Below are 18,306 nucleotides of genomic sequence, written 5' to 3'. Positions count from 1 at the left end.
GTTGGGACTAGAGATACTGATTTGTACAGTAAGTGGAGGGTGACATTTGAAGCCCTAAAAATGGAAAGATTCATGACAAAAAGAGCAGAGAGACAGAAGAGATGAAAGTATGTCAACATTTAAGGAGTAGAAAGAAAAGCCAATGAAAGAGATATAAGAACATGCAATACCTTTGCATATGTAAGATCAGAGATGACAGAACCGAACTAAGAGAATCCAAATATTGAAGCAAAGAAAGAAGAAAAGAAGTAAAGATGAAGGTTCTGATCAGGCAATAGGGTCAAAGGCAAGTCAGAAAGGTCAGAAAGGAGGTCTGAAAAAAGACTACCAGGTTTGGTAGTTAGGATGTCACCAGCATCTTCTTGAGAGCGCTGTTTCAATAAAAGCTGAATGAGAAAGTAGAGGAAACAAGTATAGACTAATCTCTCAAGAAGTTTGTTAGTAATCATCAAAGTAATGATGAAAAATACTATCCATCTCCAGAATAAGAAATGATGAACTCTGAGGGCAGACTGAAGCATTTTTCTTTGCCCTTTTTTTTTTTTGGAGCATGCCTAATAAGCATGTTTTGCATGACTTCACATGCATAATTGATATCATATTCCTTGCCTTCTCAATGGGTAGGGGATGGAGAGAACGGAAACTCAAAATCTAAAAAAGTGAGCCTTTAAAATAAATAAATAAATGAAAAATTTTTAAAGAAGTTTGTCAGTAAAAAAGCAAGAGATAGGATAGTAATTCAAAGAAATTATCAGAATTTAGGGAAAGAATGTTTCAGGAAAATAAATACTCAATGTTTGTAGATAAAAGGAAGATATGTATGGCAGAAATACAAGAAAGAGAGAAAAGAAATGACTAAGCAAGTAGCTGGGAGAAGAAAGAGGGGAGAGATGGAAACAAGGAAGAATGGGTTCAGAAGAATCTTTAAGGAGGAGGAGTTGGAGGGCATGCATTTGGGATGGCCTAGATTTTAGTAAAACTTTCCAGAGATCACTTGGGTAAAGACAATTTTTTTCCTGGGCAATCATTAGTGTTTCAATATTTCAAGATGGCAAAAAAGATACTCACCAATTCCAAACATTGCCGGTGCCCATAGGCTGCAGCATAATGTACAGTGTTATAACCTTCCTTGTCCCGAATTGATGGGTTTGCATCATTTTGAAGTAGAAATTCCAGGCATCTGTAAATGGACAGTGAGGCATCCTTTAGCTTGTTTTTGTTTGTAAAGACATCAAAGAACATCCATTTACAATCTTTAGTCACCAAAGTCATAAAGAATGACATCACTACTTCCTGATAAAATGTTTTGGTGTTTTTTTTTTTTTTTTTTTTTGGAATCAAATAAGGATTTATTTTCAAAATATATGCAAAGGATAAATGTGGAACTATGTATAGAAGAATTGCACATGTTTAACATATAGTGGATTACTTGCTGTCTAAGAGAGAGGGTGGAGGGGAAGGGAGGGAGAAAAATTTGCAACACAAAGAGCAAGGGTATTTTCAAAATAAAAGCAAAGATAGTTTTCAACATTCACTCTTGCAAAACTTGTTTTGTTCAAAACACTCTTGTGTTTCAATTTTCTCCCTCCTTTCCTCCCACCTCCTGACCCCTTTCTCCCCTGGACCTCCTCCCCTGGACAGCACATAATTCAATATATGTTAAACATGTACAACTCTTCTATACATATTTCCACATTTCCAATAAAATATTCTTGATAATTTCACAGGCTTCTAAGAACCCCTAAAATTAAAATTCTTATTATTGACATTTTATGCTTTAGACTAACAAAGAACCTTTCATGCATCATTTTTTAGGCTTTTCAGAAGCTTACTACTTCATCTTGCTTCTGTCATTCTAAATTTTAGAGCATATTTTGGTAAGAAGGAGTTGCCATGAGGAGAAATTATAGTTCTGTCTATCTCAGTATAATTAACCTCTCTGTTCTCAAAATCATGAGATTGCAATTTGAAGAAACCCATGTCCCAAAGTATAAAAAATAAAAGAAGTAATCCAGTTATTTCAACAGCCATACTCCTCTTCCAAATGGTTTTGTTTTTGTTTTAAATCTTATTTTCCAAATAGATTTTAAGTGATGGTTAAAAGGTTAGTAAATAGGCATCATGAATTCAGATAAAAGAAAGGCAGGTATTTTAGCCCAGACAATATACTGAAAGCTTAAGAAAGAGAATGAACATGCTTCAAGGACAATGAAGAGTTATTATATTAACCACCAAATGTGAAGAAATGGACTTAAATTGTACCACTAGCCTTTAGGTTTGATTTGAAAAATCCCCTATACAGAGCTGTAAACAAGGGAACAGGTTATAGAAAAAGGGGATTAAATTGCCTTCCCTGAAAAGCTTCAACTAGGATGACTGCCTATCTGTTTGAAATGATAAAATCTTTCCAGAATGCAGAGTGACTGGATGACCATTAGAGAATGTGTTCAATTCTACGATTACATTATTGGTGTCAAAGAAATTATATTGGATTGGATTTTTTTTTGCCTATGAAGCCAAATAGTTTTTTTTAAACTCTAGAAATAAATGGTATTATGTCTTTCCATATTCATATGACAAGTCAACATAAAATGTCCATGGCTTCTTTGAAAATTCATATAATTATTTGCATAAATTTTGGCAAAAGGTAAAATTGATAAATCACAAAAAATACAAATGAAATTGCATCAATTTGTAGTAAAATGACAGAAAATCGGTGGTTAAATTACTTATGAAAATCAAATACATATCATGTATCTTGTAAATAGCTAGGTCCCGATTTATTAGTAATAAATTCCCTAAAGTGGAAATTCTCTCTGCTTATTTCCATTGAACTGGAACCAATGACCATATTTTACATAATTATAACTTTGAACAATACAAATTTAAATATATGCCATCACTTAAGGAGATTCATTATTCACACTAATTGGGACCTGGATGTAATATATCTATGAACAAATTAAAATATATATCGGAACCTTACTATAATGCTCCCTCTGGAAATGCAAGATATTTTTGGAGCTAAGTTGCCATAGACAGAGACCAAAATGAACCCACCTTATGAACAAAATTTGGTTCTGTAGCTAATGAAATAAGGTTCCTGTGTAAAGATCAAGGTTAACCTAAGGCCTAGTGTTCTGTAAATGGATTTTTAGTGAGGTTTCCAAATTTAGGTGGGAAAAAAATTACATTTTTATTTTCACTAATTGAAGGTTCCTTATTGAATACAAGTCTCACCCACTCTCTCCTAGTAAAATCATTGGTGCATTACATACATGCAGAAGTTGAAGTCTAAAAACAGAATTATTTAAAGATGCATTAAGAGAATATTGTTTTATCCTGAAGCAAGGGTCCTAAATTACCTCCACAGAGCTATTGTACAGGCAGGGAGTTAGTTGGGCCAGCATAAATTAGGATAGGTCAGTGTCAGAGCTGAATGCAGGGTTCTCATATACCACCCACCCCAACAGAAGGAAGATCAGAATCGGATATGGGCAGACATTAAGAACCCACTTACGAGGCAGCTTCCTTTTCCTTTAGCTCACTGGCTCTTTCAAGTTCTTCTGCATTTTCATGGGTGTTCCCCAAAATGTTCTTTCTTCTTAGCACAAGGGATAGAAAAATACAACTCATGTTCAAAATGGCAAAGTAGTCAGTGGTTCAGGGCATGGTTTGCCCTTCCCTCCCCCACTCCACCCAAATATTCAAGAAGCAAGCAAAGAAAGCACCCTTGGGCTTTCCCGATTTGTGGAAAGGCCTGCTCTTAGATGAGCGAATCAGCAAGTCCCTCCTCTCCAAAGGATGCTCGCTGGGAACAGCACAGTCTTTAAAGCATTCAAAGGTCTGTGAGTTAACAAGCCAGTCATTGACCATGTCCTCCCATACAATCTAAGCTTTTGGGCAAAAGGGCTTCCATCTTTGACTCTTCCTGACTCTCTCCTAACCTTCCTGACCCCTTACCTGTTCAGTGTCTCATTCATGAGAAAATAGGGGTCAAACCAATATTCTTCAGAAAAAACCTGAAAGGCTACTAATAATCTAATCAGTTTCTGTGCTGTCTTATATTGTAACACTGTGTCCTTGCTGTTTATCACACAAAATGCTTCATCCCCTAATGCTGGGCATTTCTACTGGTTATCATCCAGGCCTAGAATTCATTCTCTCCTTACCTCTATCTCCTCGTTTCCTTAAAATTGAAGCCAAAATCCTACCTTCTCAAAAAAGTCTTTCCTAATTCCTCTTACTTCTTTCCCTCCCCCATACCTATCCCTCTGTTGTGAAGTCTTTCCTATGATATATATTTCTCTTATATGGGAATAGTTGTTTTGATTTTATCTCATTTTTAATTTAGGAATTAAAATAAGCATTTCCATAACACAGTACAATTTAAAAAAAAAAAAAGATTGCCCATGAAACTGCAAATCTATTATGTACAACTTTTAAGCTGTCTCCCATGCCAGAATATGAGCCTCTTTAACTTGAGGACTATTTCTGCCTTTCTTTGTGTCCATAGCGTCTGACATATTAAGCCCTTAACTATTGTTTCCTCCAAAGGACTGAACAAAGACCAACATCTGAATGACTTTGTGATCTGAATGACAGCAGACAGTGCCATGCCCCAACATGGCAACATTATGTGGATATAATCCCCAGGAGGGTTTGGTGGGGATAGTAACAACCCAGAGTTCACACCCATCACCTGGGGACAAGGGAAAAACCAGAATGCTACAGCACAAATAGTTCCTTGAAAGGGGGCACTAAATATATATCCCAAAATAAACCACTATTCCTGAGGGCCATTAAAATTATAGCACTGGCTCTTCACCCCTTTCACCCACCATTTGTTTAGTGCATTGAGTTACCTTATGTCTAATTTTCATTTCTAGTCCTAGAGAGCCCTAACAACATGTCTATCTCTAACAATCAATTTTTCTCTCTAACCTTCCATACGGCTCTGGAAATGGCATTCACATCCAAGGTTAACATCAATAACACCTTGTTTCTCAAACCTGATAGTGCTGTTTAAAGGCTGCTAAGATTACAGACAGATGAGTATTTCTGATGGGTGGCAAGTATATGAACAAATATAAATTTAATGGGAAATGAAGAATTTAGAGAGGGGATAACAATAAAACCTGAAGTATAGGCCAAAACATACCAGATTTTCATGAATAGAAACCCATTTGGCATTTCAAAGCAAGGAGTGGAGAAAAGAAGGAAGAAATTGTATGGTGACATAGGACAGTCAAATGGAAAGGCGGTGGAATATATATGGGCACCTAAGGGCAATGAGGGTCAAAAACAAAGCAATTCAAACTACTCTGAATAGGAGAAGGGATTTCTTCCTGCATTAGTAAGTTTTCTTTAAGAAGGCAAAAGAGAGAAAAGAACCTTGACAAACCCTTTCCCCATACCCAAGAGGGAACATATATGAGCTTTTTTTTAATTTTTACTTTCTATCCATGTCTGAAGCTGCAGCATAGTGTAAAGGTGTTCGTCCCCAGTCATCTGTCTCGTTAATGTTGGCCCCGGTATTCACTAATGTCTCAATACAGTGGAAATGACAATTTGCAGCTGCATAGTGCAAAGGCGTCCTGTAAAATAAACAATTTGTTACTTTAGACACAAGTCTTGAAAAATTTGCCAAGGTTTGCTCACACTAACAACAGCATTTCCAGGGAGGGGTTGATTGACAAACATTAGGCTTTCATAGGAGGCAGCTAGATGGCTCAGTGGATAGAGTGCTGGGAAGACTTGAATTCAAATCCAGCCTCACATATTCACTAACTATGTGACCCTGGGCCAGTCACTTAATTCTGTTTTTCTTAGTCCACCAGAGAATGAAATGGCAAACCACTTTAATATCTTTGTGAAGAAAACCCTATATGGAGTCAGATGTGACTTTTAGCTCTAAAGTCTATAATGCTAAGATGAAGACAGAAAATGGCTCAGTAAGTCTATATTATCTTTCACCAATTCCCTTTTTTTCTATGCTAATTGTCAGTGCCCTATTTCAGGCCCTTATTACTTTGTACCTGAATTATCACAACTTCCTCTTAACTAGTCTTTCCTTCCTTGGTTAGAAGTGGTGGGAAGCATGAATTGATCTTCTTAAGGTACAATTCTGATTATGTTTTACATTCACATAAACAGATACATCTTATTTCAGCTCAGAAATCAATGACTCCCACAGTACATGCTGAATAAAGGACAAATTCCTTAGTCTACTATTCAAGTCTGGTCTTAAAGTATTCTTCAGGATTCATCTTCTCTTTTATTTGTACTTTGTTTTTTGGCCAAGGCAGACCATTCCCATTTTCTGAACACTTTCAGGGGCTTTCTGACCTCTGCAAATTGTTCCTGTTGTTTCCTCAATCTAGATTTCCCCTTGCACCTGTTGAAAACCTACCCATTCTTTAAGGCCCAGCTCAAAGGTTACTTCTTCTATGAAGCCTTCCCTAATCACCCTATACAGAAGTATTTTCTTCTTCCTTTAAAGTCCTATAGTATTTTTTACCTACATAATATACACAGTCCTTTGCATTTGTTACTTATGTTCATGTGCTAATTTTCTGCATAGATTAAAGGTCCCTCCAGTCCAGCACTATAATTGTTGTATGTCTGTTGCACCTAACACCTAACACATTATAATTATTAATTTTAATATTCTCTATGATAGAACAATTTATTAATTATCTTTTAATATTTTGATGGGCCATTTAATTGGCTATCACTCTCAGCTCAAAGACTACAGCTACAGAAAAGGGAATACTTTCCTCCAAGTATTCCCATTGAATAAAATGGGAATAATAATAAATAAATAAATTGAGTTTTGCCTTGTAACTGATGGCTGCAAAGAACATTTTAACCAGTTTCTGGTATCCTATACACTTTCAATGTTCTCATAAGGTAAAGGAACAACAAAAAATTTTAACAGGCAATTATAGAAAATTTGATACATTTTATGGTGCCCATAAAATATTTCTAATGAGAGGGCATTTCATAGTAATACCATTAGAAGAACCCTACAGCTGAAGTTCCTGTCTGTCTGCTTGTAAAGTTTTTTTCCTAAGACTATGAAATTTGAACCAGAACTTCCCATGTTTACCAACATCAGAGCTCATTAATCGGCCAAGGGAGAACATAACCTAACTTCCACAAAACCATGACACAGATGTGATAACATGATTATTAAAAGAACAAAAAGCCCACAACCCAAATTCTTAAAAACCAAGATATTAATTCCTTTATTTCCCTCCTCTGGAGAAGGGAAATGTAACTTTGCTAGAATTAAAAATCAACCTTTGTTGGAAAAGACTGAATTTTTCAAGGCTATAGAAAATTTTGAGATTTCTAAAATCCACAAAAGATTTTCCATAAAGTCACTCAGGAGACAATTAAGAGATAAGGAGGAAGAAGAATGCAGAGTAGAATGAAGTTTAGAGTGGACTGGAAAGTAGCAGATCTTTAATTAATTCCTGGTTCTCCTACAGATTAAGTGATGTTGGACAAGACTTAACTTCTTCCTTTGCAAAACGTAACCAATAGAATTTATCATTTCCAAAATCCTCTTTACATTTAATGCTCTATTATTCTGTGCTTTTCTCCCCATGCCAAGCCTATTTATAGGACATATGAAGCAGCCATAGCATAGTAGATGGAAAAATGGTCTCAAAGTCAGGAAGATCAGGATTCAGCTCCTGCTGTCGACACATCCTACCTGTGTGAGCCCAGACAGATCACTTAATGTCTTGGTAATATTAGGCAATTCTAAGACTCTAAGTGGTAGAAAAGGTGGTGACCTAAATTGGAAGAGAATTTCTGTCCTCTCTATTTCAATGAAATTACAGATGTAGTCCTCATCCTCTCCCCTGGATCTTCTGAAGTTATAGAATAAAAAGCCATTTTCAAACATCAATGGGAAAAAAAAGCAATTCTTAAAAATGAACATTATCCTCCCATGGAAAATAATTCTCTAAGAGGAGCAGAATGACATAAAACTAGATTAGTTTTTTATACTTTGTATCCTGGTCTTTAAAAAAGGATCTTCATTCATTTTTAAAGTCTGTACCCATTATAATTACTGACTTTAATATTTCTCTATGTTAGAACAATTTATTGATTATCTTATAACACTTTGTTGGGCTATTTTATTGACTAACTCTGAGTCAAAAGAGAGAACTGATAAATACCATAAAAACAAATATGCCTCTGGTATCAAGTCAACTTACTAATTTTCAGTATCATGGTGATATTGAAGACTAGTAGATGATTGGAAAAAATCCATTTGTACAACTAGAATTTCAGTACTCCACATTAGTATAGTTAGAGATAGGTCTATGCCAATGGTAACCTATAGCCCTACCAAATGCCTGGTGTTTTAAAGCATGTGTACAAGAATTTATCCTAGCATCTCCCTTGCTCACAATACAAATAATTGTAAAGATGTTTCCAGCTATCATGACCAACCAAGCCCTATGTTTGGGGAAGCTTACTATTAAGGAATATAAGAGCATATATTCTAGACAGAAATCCAAGATTATACAGGCATAGTCTCAGCAGAAAGATTAAAAATATATTTATAGAGAGTATAAAGGAGAGAAAGGAAGAGAAATGTTATTTTTATACAGGATTCAAAAATGTGCATTTGACTTTTTATGTTAATTGCACCTGCCTCTTTGAAATTTCATTTGAAGGAGGATCTTTTTTTTAGGGATAGCAATCTTTCCAAGTTGTTCCACAGCTTCTCATTTGAAATTCAGTGTTAAGATTTCCAGATGGAAATTCCAATTCATCCCACCATCTCCTCCCCAGACCCCTCCTTATTTACACAACCCTGACGTAAGGACCCCTGATTACTTACCTCCCACATTTATCCTTCTTACTGAAATCTGCTCCACTGCTCTGCAAGAGTTTTATACATTCCACATTACTGGAAAGATAGGAAACAAATCATTAAGAAAATAAAGGTGAACTGTGTTCCTTTCTATATTTACTAAGCTAAAGCTAACTACTTCACTGAAACTTTTGGCTTAAATTCTACTTATAAAAGGAAACAGGTTATAATAACTTCATCTTTGACACACCTAAAGTTTCAACAGTCTTCTTGAAAAAAAGGTTCCTTAGATCAACACCCTAATTATGCAGTTCCATTTCCATGAATATTATTTTAATTTATCCTTAATGATTATTACATAGCCAAATCTTTTAAGGATGCTTCATTATTTATCCAAAGACATTTTTAAAAAAACATAGTTTATTAAATGATCATTTAATATCAAAAATGGGATTTAGGCACTTAAATCTACAATAATTTCATGTCATCCTTAAACAATGAGCCAAAGTGGATGAGTATTACTTTTTATCACAACTGAATGAGTTTGCCACGATAACCATTTTCAGCCCAGACAGCCCTTAATGGAAAATAAAACAGCTGCATTTCCCTGTCTTTGTAATCTAGGTAAATAAATGTGCAAGAACCATGGCTGAAAATGATGTAATGAAGCAAAGTAATCTTCTAAAGCTCCTTTGTCATTCACAGAAGCAATAAATCATGTTTAGTAGGCAAACAGAAAGAAGCTCATTGGAGTGTATTTTCCTATAGTAGGTTAAGCAACCAATACTAACGCTAATAGGTGTTTCAGTCACAAATCCAAAACTGAATACAAATACTTTTTATACAAGTCTGTTTTAAAATAGCAGGTCTATAGGAAAGCAAACTATTTATCACTGTTCTATATTAATTATCATAAACTAACCAAATCATGATTTTCATGCTACTGAGTAGTATGGGAGAGAAGTATGCTGAGCTTAGAGTCAGGAAGATCCGAATTCAAATCTTATTTCTGTAATGAGCTTAGTGACTCTGGATAAGCCACTAACCCTATCTATCTCAGCTTCATATTTTACATGTAAAATGGGAATAATAATAATACCTACCTCATAGGATTGTATGATGATCAAAGGATATAACATAAAATGCAATGCAAATCATAAAGCACTAAGTAAATGCTAGTTATTAAATGCAGATTTTTTTTTTTTAAGTTTGATTTATCACTGATGGTAACCAGATAAATTCAATTCAATTTAGGATATGCCTCATTATACATTCAGGTTAGAGTATAACCTGTTTAAGCATTAAATACAAGTACTTTCCAAGGCATTCATGGTGTTGAGTTGGTACAACATGAGCAGCTACTAAACATAATTCTCATTAACAGTGAGAAGCAGATAAAATAAAAACATTTAAGGATGTATTTTGGGGCCATATCAGTTATGCACTGGCCACAAAATGGAAAAAGTAGCATCTTACTCAATAGAGTAATTTTAGTAAATATGAAAGAAATTTTTAGTAAATGTGTTCTTTTATATATCACTAGTTTATTGACTGAAATTGCATTCAGATGCCTGGAATAGAAAAAAAGGCATCATATAAATAATATTCCCAATGGTTTCACCAGAAGAACTATGGGCATATGATCTTGTGTTCTTTGCTTATGTCATTTCTCCATTCTTTTTATATTAGTACACACAAAAAAGTCTTAAAATGGTATTCTAAAGTGAGGGGAAAGGAATGGCTAGAAATGAAAGGGAAGTTATTTAGTCTTATCTTTCTAATAAATAGGTGATAGTGACAGAAAAGTAAGAGAAAAACCAAAGAATTGTGAATGTTTTAATTTGTGTGTGTGCATGGTGTGGTTACCAATATCTTTCTTCAAGATTGAAGACAAACTCCTTTAAAAAAAAAAAAAAGAACATGATGTGAACTTTATATATGAACTTTGTCTCTTTTCAAACTCCATAAAATAATTTCTTAGGAGGAAAAAAAAAGTGATCTGAGGGAACAAGACATGTGGCTTTCTTTAAAATGACTGAGATTCTTTAAGCAGAAAAAGAGCGTTGGTTGACAAACAACCATTTGCCAGTAAGATCCAGCAGCAATTAATTCAGGAACCAACAATTCAAAATGACCAACTACTCACCCTCCTGCGGCAGCAGCATGAAGGCAGGTTCTTCCAAATTTATCTGGTGTGTCTATTTCAAAGCCTGCAGACAGCACGTGCTCATTACTAAACAAGGACACTATGCTATACTTTTGTCCTAGTTAAACCACAAGAAACATTGCAGAGACAGAAAAATCAGTTAGTAGAAAAACCAGAGTGCAAGCAATTGTAGTCAGCAAGAGGTTGTCATGGAAACGAAGAGTAACTGCTCAAGCTTGGCGATTCTATAAGAAGAAGAAGCATGAAGTCAAGAAGAATTTATTTTCACATTCAGCCCTGGATACACCACAGCGCCATTTTTCAATCACGGTAGAAATTTATGAAAGTGATTGGAGATAACTAGGACAGCAGATTGGCAGACAAAGACATGAAGAAAACATGGAATCCAAAGAAGGAAGCTTAACATGCTATCGGGAGATTTTTTTAAAGTGAATTTCCACCTTTCTGATTGATTGGAAGTGTAAAAAACATGCCTTCATGCAGGGGCTATTTTTACACATGCCCAAAGCTGGGAAAGCAAGATCAGCTATAAGTAATGGACTAGATAAAAAAATAAATTTCTGAGTTGTCTGAACAATTAGCTCACAGACAATGTGTCTCTGGTAATCATGTCAGCCCCTTTTTGCTCTGGAAGCCCAGGGAAAACTGTACACATAGGTTTGGAGATAGGAAATGAATTCTAGTTTTAAGAAGAGAAAAAATAGATAGGATCCCTAGTGGTAACATGATAAACAAAAAGCTTGGCACAAATTAAGTAACATGAGACAATACTATAATACTATCTTTTCCAACCTGTAAAGGAATTTTTCAATTTGAAGTAGTCCCATAAGAAAGAGATTTAACTAAATTGGCAAAAATTCATTATAAAGATATGCAGACTCCACGTAAAAATATTTTGGTTCTTTCTTTTTTTAAATAAAATGCTAAAACAGCCTAAAATTTTGTTTATTTCTTATGATTCAATCAAGTTCCTATATCACCCAAACCTAAATGATACTAAACCACAACTCCCAGTAATGAACTGGAGGATAGAGACATTCAAAGGAGCTTCAGTACCAAGGGCTGCTGGGAATGAATCAACATGCAGTTAGGAAAGCTATACATAACCCAGGGACCAAGTCAGTCCAATGACATGAAACACAGGCAGATACTGTTTTCAACCATCCACTAAAGCCACATGACTCAAACTATTAATTACACTTCATCCTGGCTGGTGGATGTACCTACCTGAAGACAACAACTTCCTGCAGCAGTCAGAGTGAGCATTCAGTGCTGCTAAATGTAAGGGGAACATGCTGTGGATACCGCATCTGAAAAATAGGACCACCATATGATAACAATAGCAACAACAACAATAATAATAACAGTTTGTATAGTGTTTTGTGGTTTACAAAATACTTTTAAAACATTATTTAATTTTTTCCTCAAAGAAACATTGGGAAGCAGATACTTTATTACTCCATTATTACCCCCCATTTTATTGATGAGAAAACTGAGAGAAACAGAAGTTGTGACCCGCCCACAGTCACATAAATAGTAAATATCTGAGATTGAATTTAAACTTAGATCTTGTTAGCACCAAGGTCAAGCACTCTAACTCATTGTGTTACCCACCAATATATTTCTGTAAATAATGCTCTAAACAGTTTTAGATAAACATTTTACTTTTCAAAGTTTATCCTGATAAAAGCTATAAACATTCACTTGAGGCTAAGGGAATTATAGCTCTATCAATGGTTGTTTTCTGTGTTCATTCTCTATAGTTTTTATTAAACTAACCAGCTCCAATATCTAACACTAAAAGCTATTTTGATTTGTTCTTGGGATGGAAAATAATACACATAGCTAAACATTCAACATATTTATCAAGAATTTTTCTGTGTCCATCTCTGTATTAGGAATTGGAAAACAAGGGGAAAAAATATTGGATCAGGTTCTACAAACAAAATCAGGTTCAAGCTTTTGGAAAAGAAAATGAGCACTTATATTGTTCAGGGGAAATCTTCATGTTTTTAATATTTTTTCATGTTGTGTATTTTCTTTTTGAAAAATATATATATAGTATACAAACAGGTAGGTATGAGAATTAACAGAGATGAATCTTTGGAACTGAGTTTATTGCAGTAGCCCAAATAGTTCTGAAAAAAAAGAACTACAAAAATAATGAAAAATGCTGGAATCTCACTTATAGTGCTGTCCTGGAGATCTATGCAATGGGATCATGTTATGGAAAGATAGCCATACTTATAATGAGGTGCTTGGGAAACTTCTGTAATTAAGCTCATTTTAATGTGTCACGCAGGAAGAATATACCTTATGACCAATTCTACTTGATGGCAATTAGTATCAAAATTAGATGTCACAACATCACATTTTCTCACATTCAGTTATTTGAACAAGATATTTCAGACTTTGCAACTTCATTGCAGCCAGCAGTGACAGCACTAAATAAATTTACCTCCTGCCAGAGTTAACTATCTATGGGTCTTCTCTAATGTAAATTGGCCAAGCAATATTCTGCCTCAGAAATAAATTGGCATATGCTCCACAAAACGACTTTGATTGCCTATGTAATTTGCATTTCTAAGCTTTGGTTATGTAATTTTCTATTCCTCAAATAATTGTGTAGTTACATCTTCTCACATATATGTGGATATGAACAGATCTACTATTCATGATATCCAGTGCCCTTACAAATCATGCTGTCTAAGTATCACACTCTTATCATATTGGCTCCTTTCTATTTATTAACATTTTCTCTCCCTCTTTTCTCCATTTACTGTTCCTAGATGAAGATTTCCAACCTGGTCTCTATAATGGCTGGCATCCATCAAGAAATGCAATTTGCCCATCTTCCTGGTAATGTCAGGTTGAGGAAAGCGCCTTGTAATTGCCTCCCTCATCGTTTAAAAAAATCTGAAAAGCAGTTGCATCAGTGACTGACCTTGATGCCTGCAAAAGGGTACAAGTGGGGGGATGGGAAAAGACACATTTTCTGTAAATACCATCAAAGATAGTTTTCAGTCTTCATGAGAACAGAAGCAGCCGTTAAATATTTTTATGTGCCACATGCTTTAAAAGTTCCTTGCTAAATGAAGCTCCAAGCAAACCTGAAAGAAAGCTTACGCCTATCTTTTGTGGGGACTGGGAATGGGATGGGTGGGGTGAGACTAATAGTTTTGTGATTGGAATTTGTGGCAAATTAAATGATTAAATATATTTGTCAATATGTATGGAAGGTCTATCCCCATTTGGTGCTTTAGAAATAAATTTTCCTAGAGCTAGGTCTTGGATGAGAGGATTTCTTAGTGTTTTTGATTCTATAACTCCTTAATTATTCAATAATACCCACAACTATTCATATTCAAATGCAAATACAGCAAAAAGTACTTCAAAAGATCTAATATTTTTATTTTTACAAACATTCCATGTCTCAGTGGAAGATTCCATAGACTGGTATGGCCAGAAAAGTTACCCCTTTTGTCACCAACCCTATAATAAGGAGAGTCTTTGAATTTAGTTATGCTGGACCTTAGATGAGAAACATGGAATTTTTTATGGGACCTGGAGTCCAAACATTTTTTACTTCCAACAGCTGCTCAAAGCTTCTACTCTGCTTATATAACTTTATTACAGTGGGTCACCTCCATACTGTGATGAGATACTCAGGTAAGACTTCAGAGAAAAAGTCTACTGGGAGCAAGAACACAAACAGGGTATATTATCTTTTAGCAGGAAAGGTATTATGAATTTGGCAGATTTTACTACTAGTTCTTTTCAACAGACTTCCTACTCAAGCTCCCAGGTAGAGAGAATAGCGATAATTTACATTTGTAGAACACCCTATAGTTATAAATTACTTTGTATACTTTTGTTTCATCTGACCCTCACAACCATTCTATAAGTCAGACAATGCAAATGTTATTATTCCAATTTTACAGAGAAAGAAACTATAGGCATAGTGACTTGCCCAAGATCTTATTTTTTTTTTTTATTTAATAGCCTTTTATTTACAGGATATACGCATGGGTAACTTTACAGCATTAACAATTGCCAAACCTCTTGTTCCAATTTTTCACCTCTTACCCCCCCACCCCCTCCCCCAGATGGCAGGATGACCAGTAGATGTTAAATATATTAAAATATAAATTAGATACACAATAAGTATACATGACCAAAACGTTATTTTGCTGTACAAAAAGAATCAGACTCTGAAATATTGTACAATTAGCTTGTGAAGGAAATCAAAAATGCAGGTGTACATAAATATAGGGATTGGGAATTCAATGTAATGGTTTTTAGTCATCTCCCAGAATTCTTTTTCTGTTGCCCAAGATCTTATAACTTAGAAGTGGTTGAGAGCCTGGCTTTCAACCTGCCTCTTAATGCCTGGTTCAGTACTCTTTCTATTATCCATAACTAACTTATATTTCATCATCAATACATATTATTAGTAAATATTTTACTTTATTGTTTTATTTGTAAAATAAAAGATCTTATTTAACTTAAGAAGACTTAATTTGACTTAAGAAGATCCATAAAAATTCATTTGGGGTTCAATTTCTTTTTCTGCCTAACCAAAGGCAGTACTTTCAGCATTTGTACCGAAATGGCAAAAATTTCAGTTCAGATGCAAGTAAAATTATTTAAATTCAAATGGATGTTATTGATGCTAAGGTCCCAGTCTTAAGACTAGAATATATCTTCAAGATTGAAATTAAAGGAAAAATGGATGTTTATGTAATTGAAGCAAACTTCAGACCGTCTCAGTCAAAACTCAATCAAATGCAGTTCAAAAAACCCCCCAAAAAACCCCACATCATATTAAAAGTGTTTTAAAGACACCTTATACAGAAAAGAAATAGGGCAAGACTGTCTACATAAAAAGGGACTTTATTGATTCTAATCAAGTATGAATAGACTATTGTATCTCATCAGGTACAAAATTAGGAAATAAAATCTCCAAATGACATTAAAACAGCAATGAATAATTTCAGCAAAATAAAAAGTCAATTTCATTTCAGTTGTTACTTTTACTTGGTTTTATGTAAAAATTGATAGAATCAAAATGAATCCATTTTTTTTCTGATTCAGCTTTATCTATCTTCAGCTTTATCTGTCTTTCTTAACTTCAGAGTAAATGAGGTCTAAAAATCAATTGATTTCACAGATCTCATCAAAGACATCAATAAATGATATCATGAAAAGATCACTAGACTGGGTTATCAGAAGACCTGGATTCAAATTCCTGTAATTCTAAGCAAGTCACTTCCCTTCTTCTAACCTCAGTTTCTTTATCTAGACAAGATGATATCTAATAGTTCTCACAACTCTTAAATTCTATAAGAAAGAAAATATACAAGTAAGTATAACTAACCAAATTGGTAGACCATTTTGAGCAATGGTTATTCATTATGAAACATTCTCTTTTGGTTCATCAGAAATATCAGCTAACTTGCTATATGAGTAAAGTAGCTTAAAGCAGGTTGTGTTAAGAAACTGATTCCTTAAATCCTGGGAATGACTTTACATCAGTTAATATTTTTAAAAATATAATTTAAAGGTTTAACAGAGACTTTAAATGGTTTTATCACAAAAAGGCTTCATTTGTGAAATGAAGGAGTTAGATTAGCTAAGTCTCTTGAAATCTACATCTGTGATCTTGTGATATGTTATTTATTTTTCTATCATGAAAAAGAAATAGTAACACAAACTGATTAATATCCTTTACAAATAAAGGGGACTTAAATGAGAAACAAAAATATATAGAGAATAGTTAGGTCTCCTAACTATAATTTTCTATCTATTGGAGTCTCTCCTAATTTTCAACTTTCCAATCAAAAAGTACTTTTCCCCTGGAACTGACCTCTTCCTCTCCCTCCCCATATGAATTCATCAGAATGACTATACATTCCTATTTTATATTGTCATAAACAAATAAAATAATGTCTCACATGATATATACCTCAAACCCCAAAGACTTGATCTTTTAATAAATCTGGCTTTAAAAAACAACCTAATATATGTTTAGACTCACTCATTTTTTATATTACTCTAGAGAAAGATGTTCACTTTTTTTTGCCCAAATTTGGTAATTGAAGGCAAATTTAGGAGAATCTTATTTCCATTCTTCTGGTTGAGAGTGTGGTATCTATTCTTCTGATATCACGTCCAAATTCCTTTCTGATATTGAAGGTCTTCAATGTAATCTGGTTCTGTCTTACAAATTCACTCTTTCCTCTTACTCTTCTCTAAATCCATTCTCAAAGCCTCAGACTACTCTATTCACCAACCTCTGCTCTCAATTTAATTCAATTGAACCAGCATATGTTTTACTATATGTCTACTATATGCAAGGCAACTACACACTGGAGATATAACAAGTAGTTCCCAGCCTTTGAGAGTTTAGACTCAACAGGGGTAAATCCCACTCTGCCCATTATTACTTTTACAACTTTACTCATACTTTTATACCTTTTTGGTTATAACTTTCCACCTCACCCCCATTCTCAACACACACTTTTGTTGTTATTCACTTGTTTTTCAGTTGTGTCCAACTTTTCATTACCCTATTTGAGGTTTTCTTGGCAAAGATACTGAAGTGGTTTGCCATTTCCTACTTTAGCTCATTTTACACATGAGAATACTGAGGCAGGGTTTAGAGACTTGCACAACACATGCAGCCTTTCTTCACATTTCCAAATTCAGCTCATGCTTCGAATCCCATTCCCTTTCTGAAGACCCTTCAATGTTGATCAGCCATCATTTATTTTTTTTCCTTAGACTACCAAGGATACTTATTATGTATATCACATATTTTGGCAGCATTTTCATTACATAATCTTATGTTTCAGTTGCATCTTGTATCTCTCAAAAGACTGCAACCTGAGATCAGAGACCATGTCACATATTTCTTTCCTTTTTCTCTATAGCATGTAGCATAGTACTAGACCTACCATAGGCACTCAATGAATGACTCTGGAATTAAAATGAAAACTTTAGTTCACAGTCACCTTTTATAATACAGCAAATACAATCAATGCTAGGTCTACAACCAAAACAGACATTAACAGTTAAAGATTAAAACAAAACAGAGTAAAAGGAGAATGTAAACACCAATATACATTCTTTTTAGTTATATAATATATTGTTCCTCCTATTCAGTTATACTAATAATTATAATAGCAACAATTATAATAACTGACATTTAAACAGTATTATATAGTTTGCAAAGTATTTTAAATATATTATCTCATTTGGGCTTCCTAGCACTTCTTGGGAATTGGTACTATAGCTATTA

The 18,306-nt window shown here is 34.3% G+C and overlaps 1 protein-coding gene across 12 annotated transcripts in view; it reads right to left on the bottom strand.

Moving 5' to 3' along the window:
- Positions 1-18,306, bottom strand: part of ANKRD44 (ankyrin repeat domain 44) — a 344,653-nt gene that overhangs the window by 87,534 nt on the left and 238,813 nt on the right. For 4 of the 12 annotated variants that reach the window (XM_031960264.1, XM_031960267.1, XM_031960266.1 and 1 more), the window contains exons 11-16: positions 12,234-12,316; positions 10,986-11,103; positions 8,867-8,935; positions 5,457-5,597; positions 3,521-3,604; positions 1,069-1,180 (exon numbers count right to left, since the gene is read on the bottom strand). In XM_031960264.1, the coding sequence (XP_031816124.1) occupies positions 1,069-1,180; positions 3,521-3,604; positions 5,457-5,597; positions 8,867-8,935; positions 10,986-11,103; positions 12,234-12,316 (607 nt within the window). The remainder of the gene's footprint in view (positions 1-1,068; positions 1,181-3,520; positions 3,605-5,456; positions 5,598-8,866; positions 8,936-10,985; positions 11,104-12,233; positions 12,317-18,306) is intronic. The other 8 variants (XM_031960265.1, XM_031960270.1, XM_031960273.1 and 5 more) reach the window with 3 other exon arrangements.

The sequence above is a fragment of the Sarcophilus harrisii genome, chromosome 3 (assembly GCF_902635505.1).
Source record: "Sarcophilus harrisii chromosome 3, mSarHar1.11, whole genome shotgun sequence".
Lineage (NCBI taxonomy): Eukaryota > Metazoa > Chordata > Mammalia > Dasyuromorphia > Dasyuridae > Sarcophilus > Sarcophilus harrisii.
The sequence above is the reverse complement of the archived record's forward strand: the minus strand, read 5'-3'. Positions and strand labels throughout refer to the sequence as shown.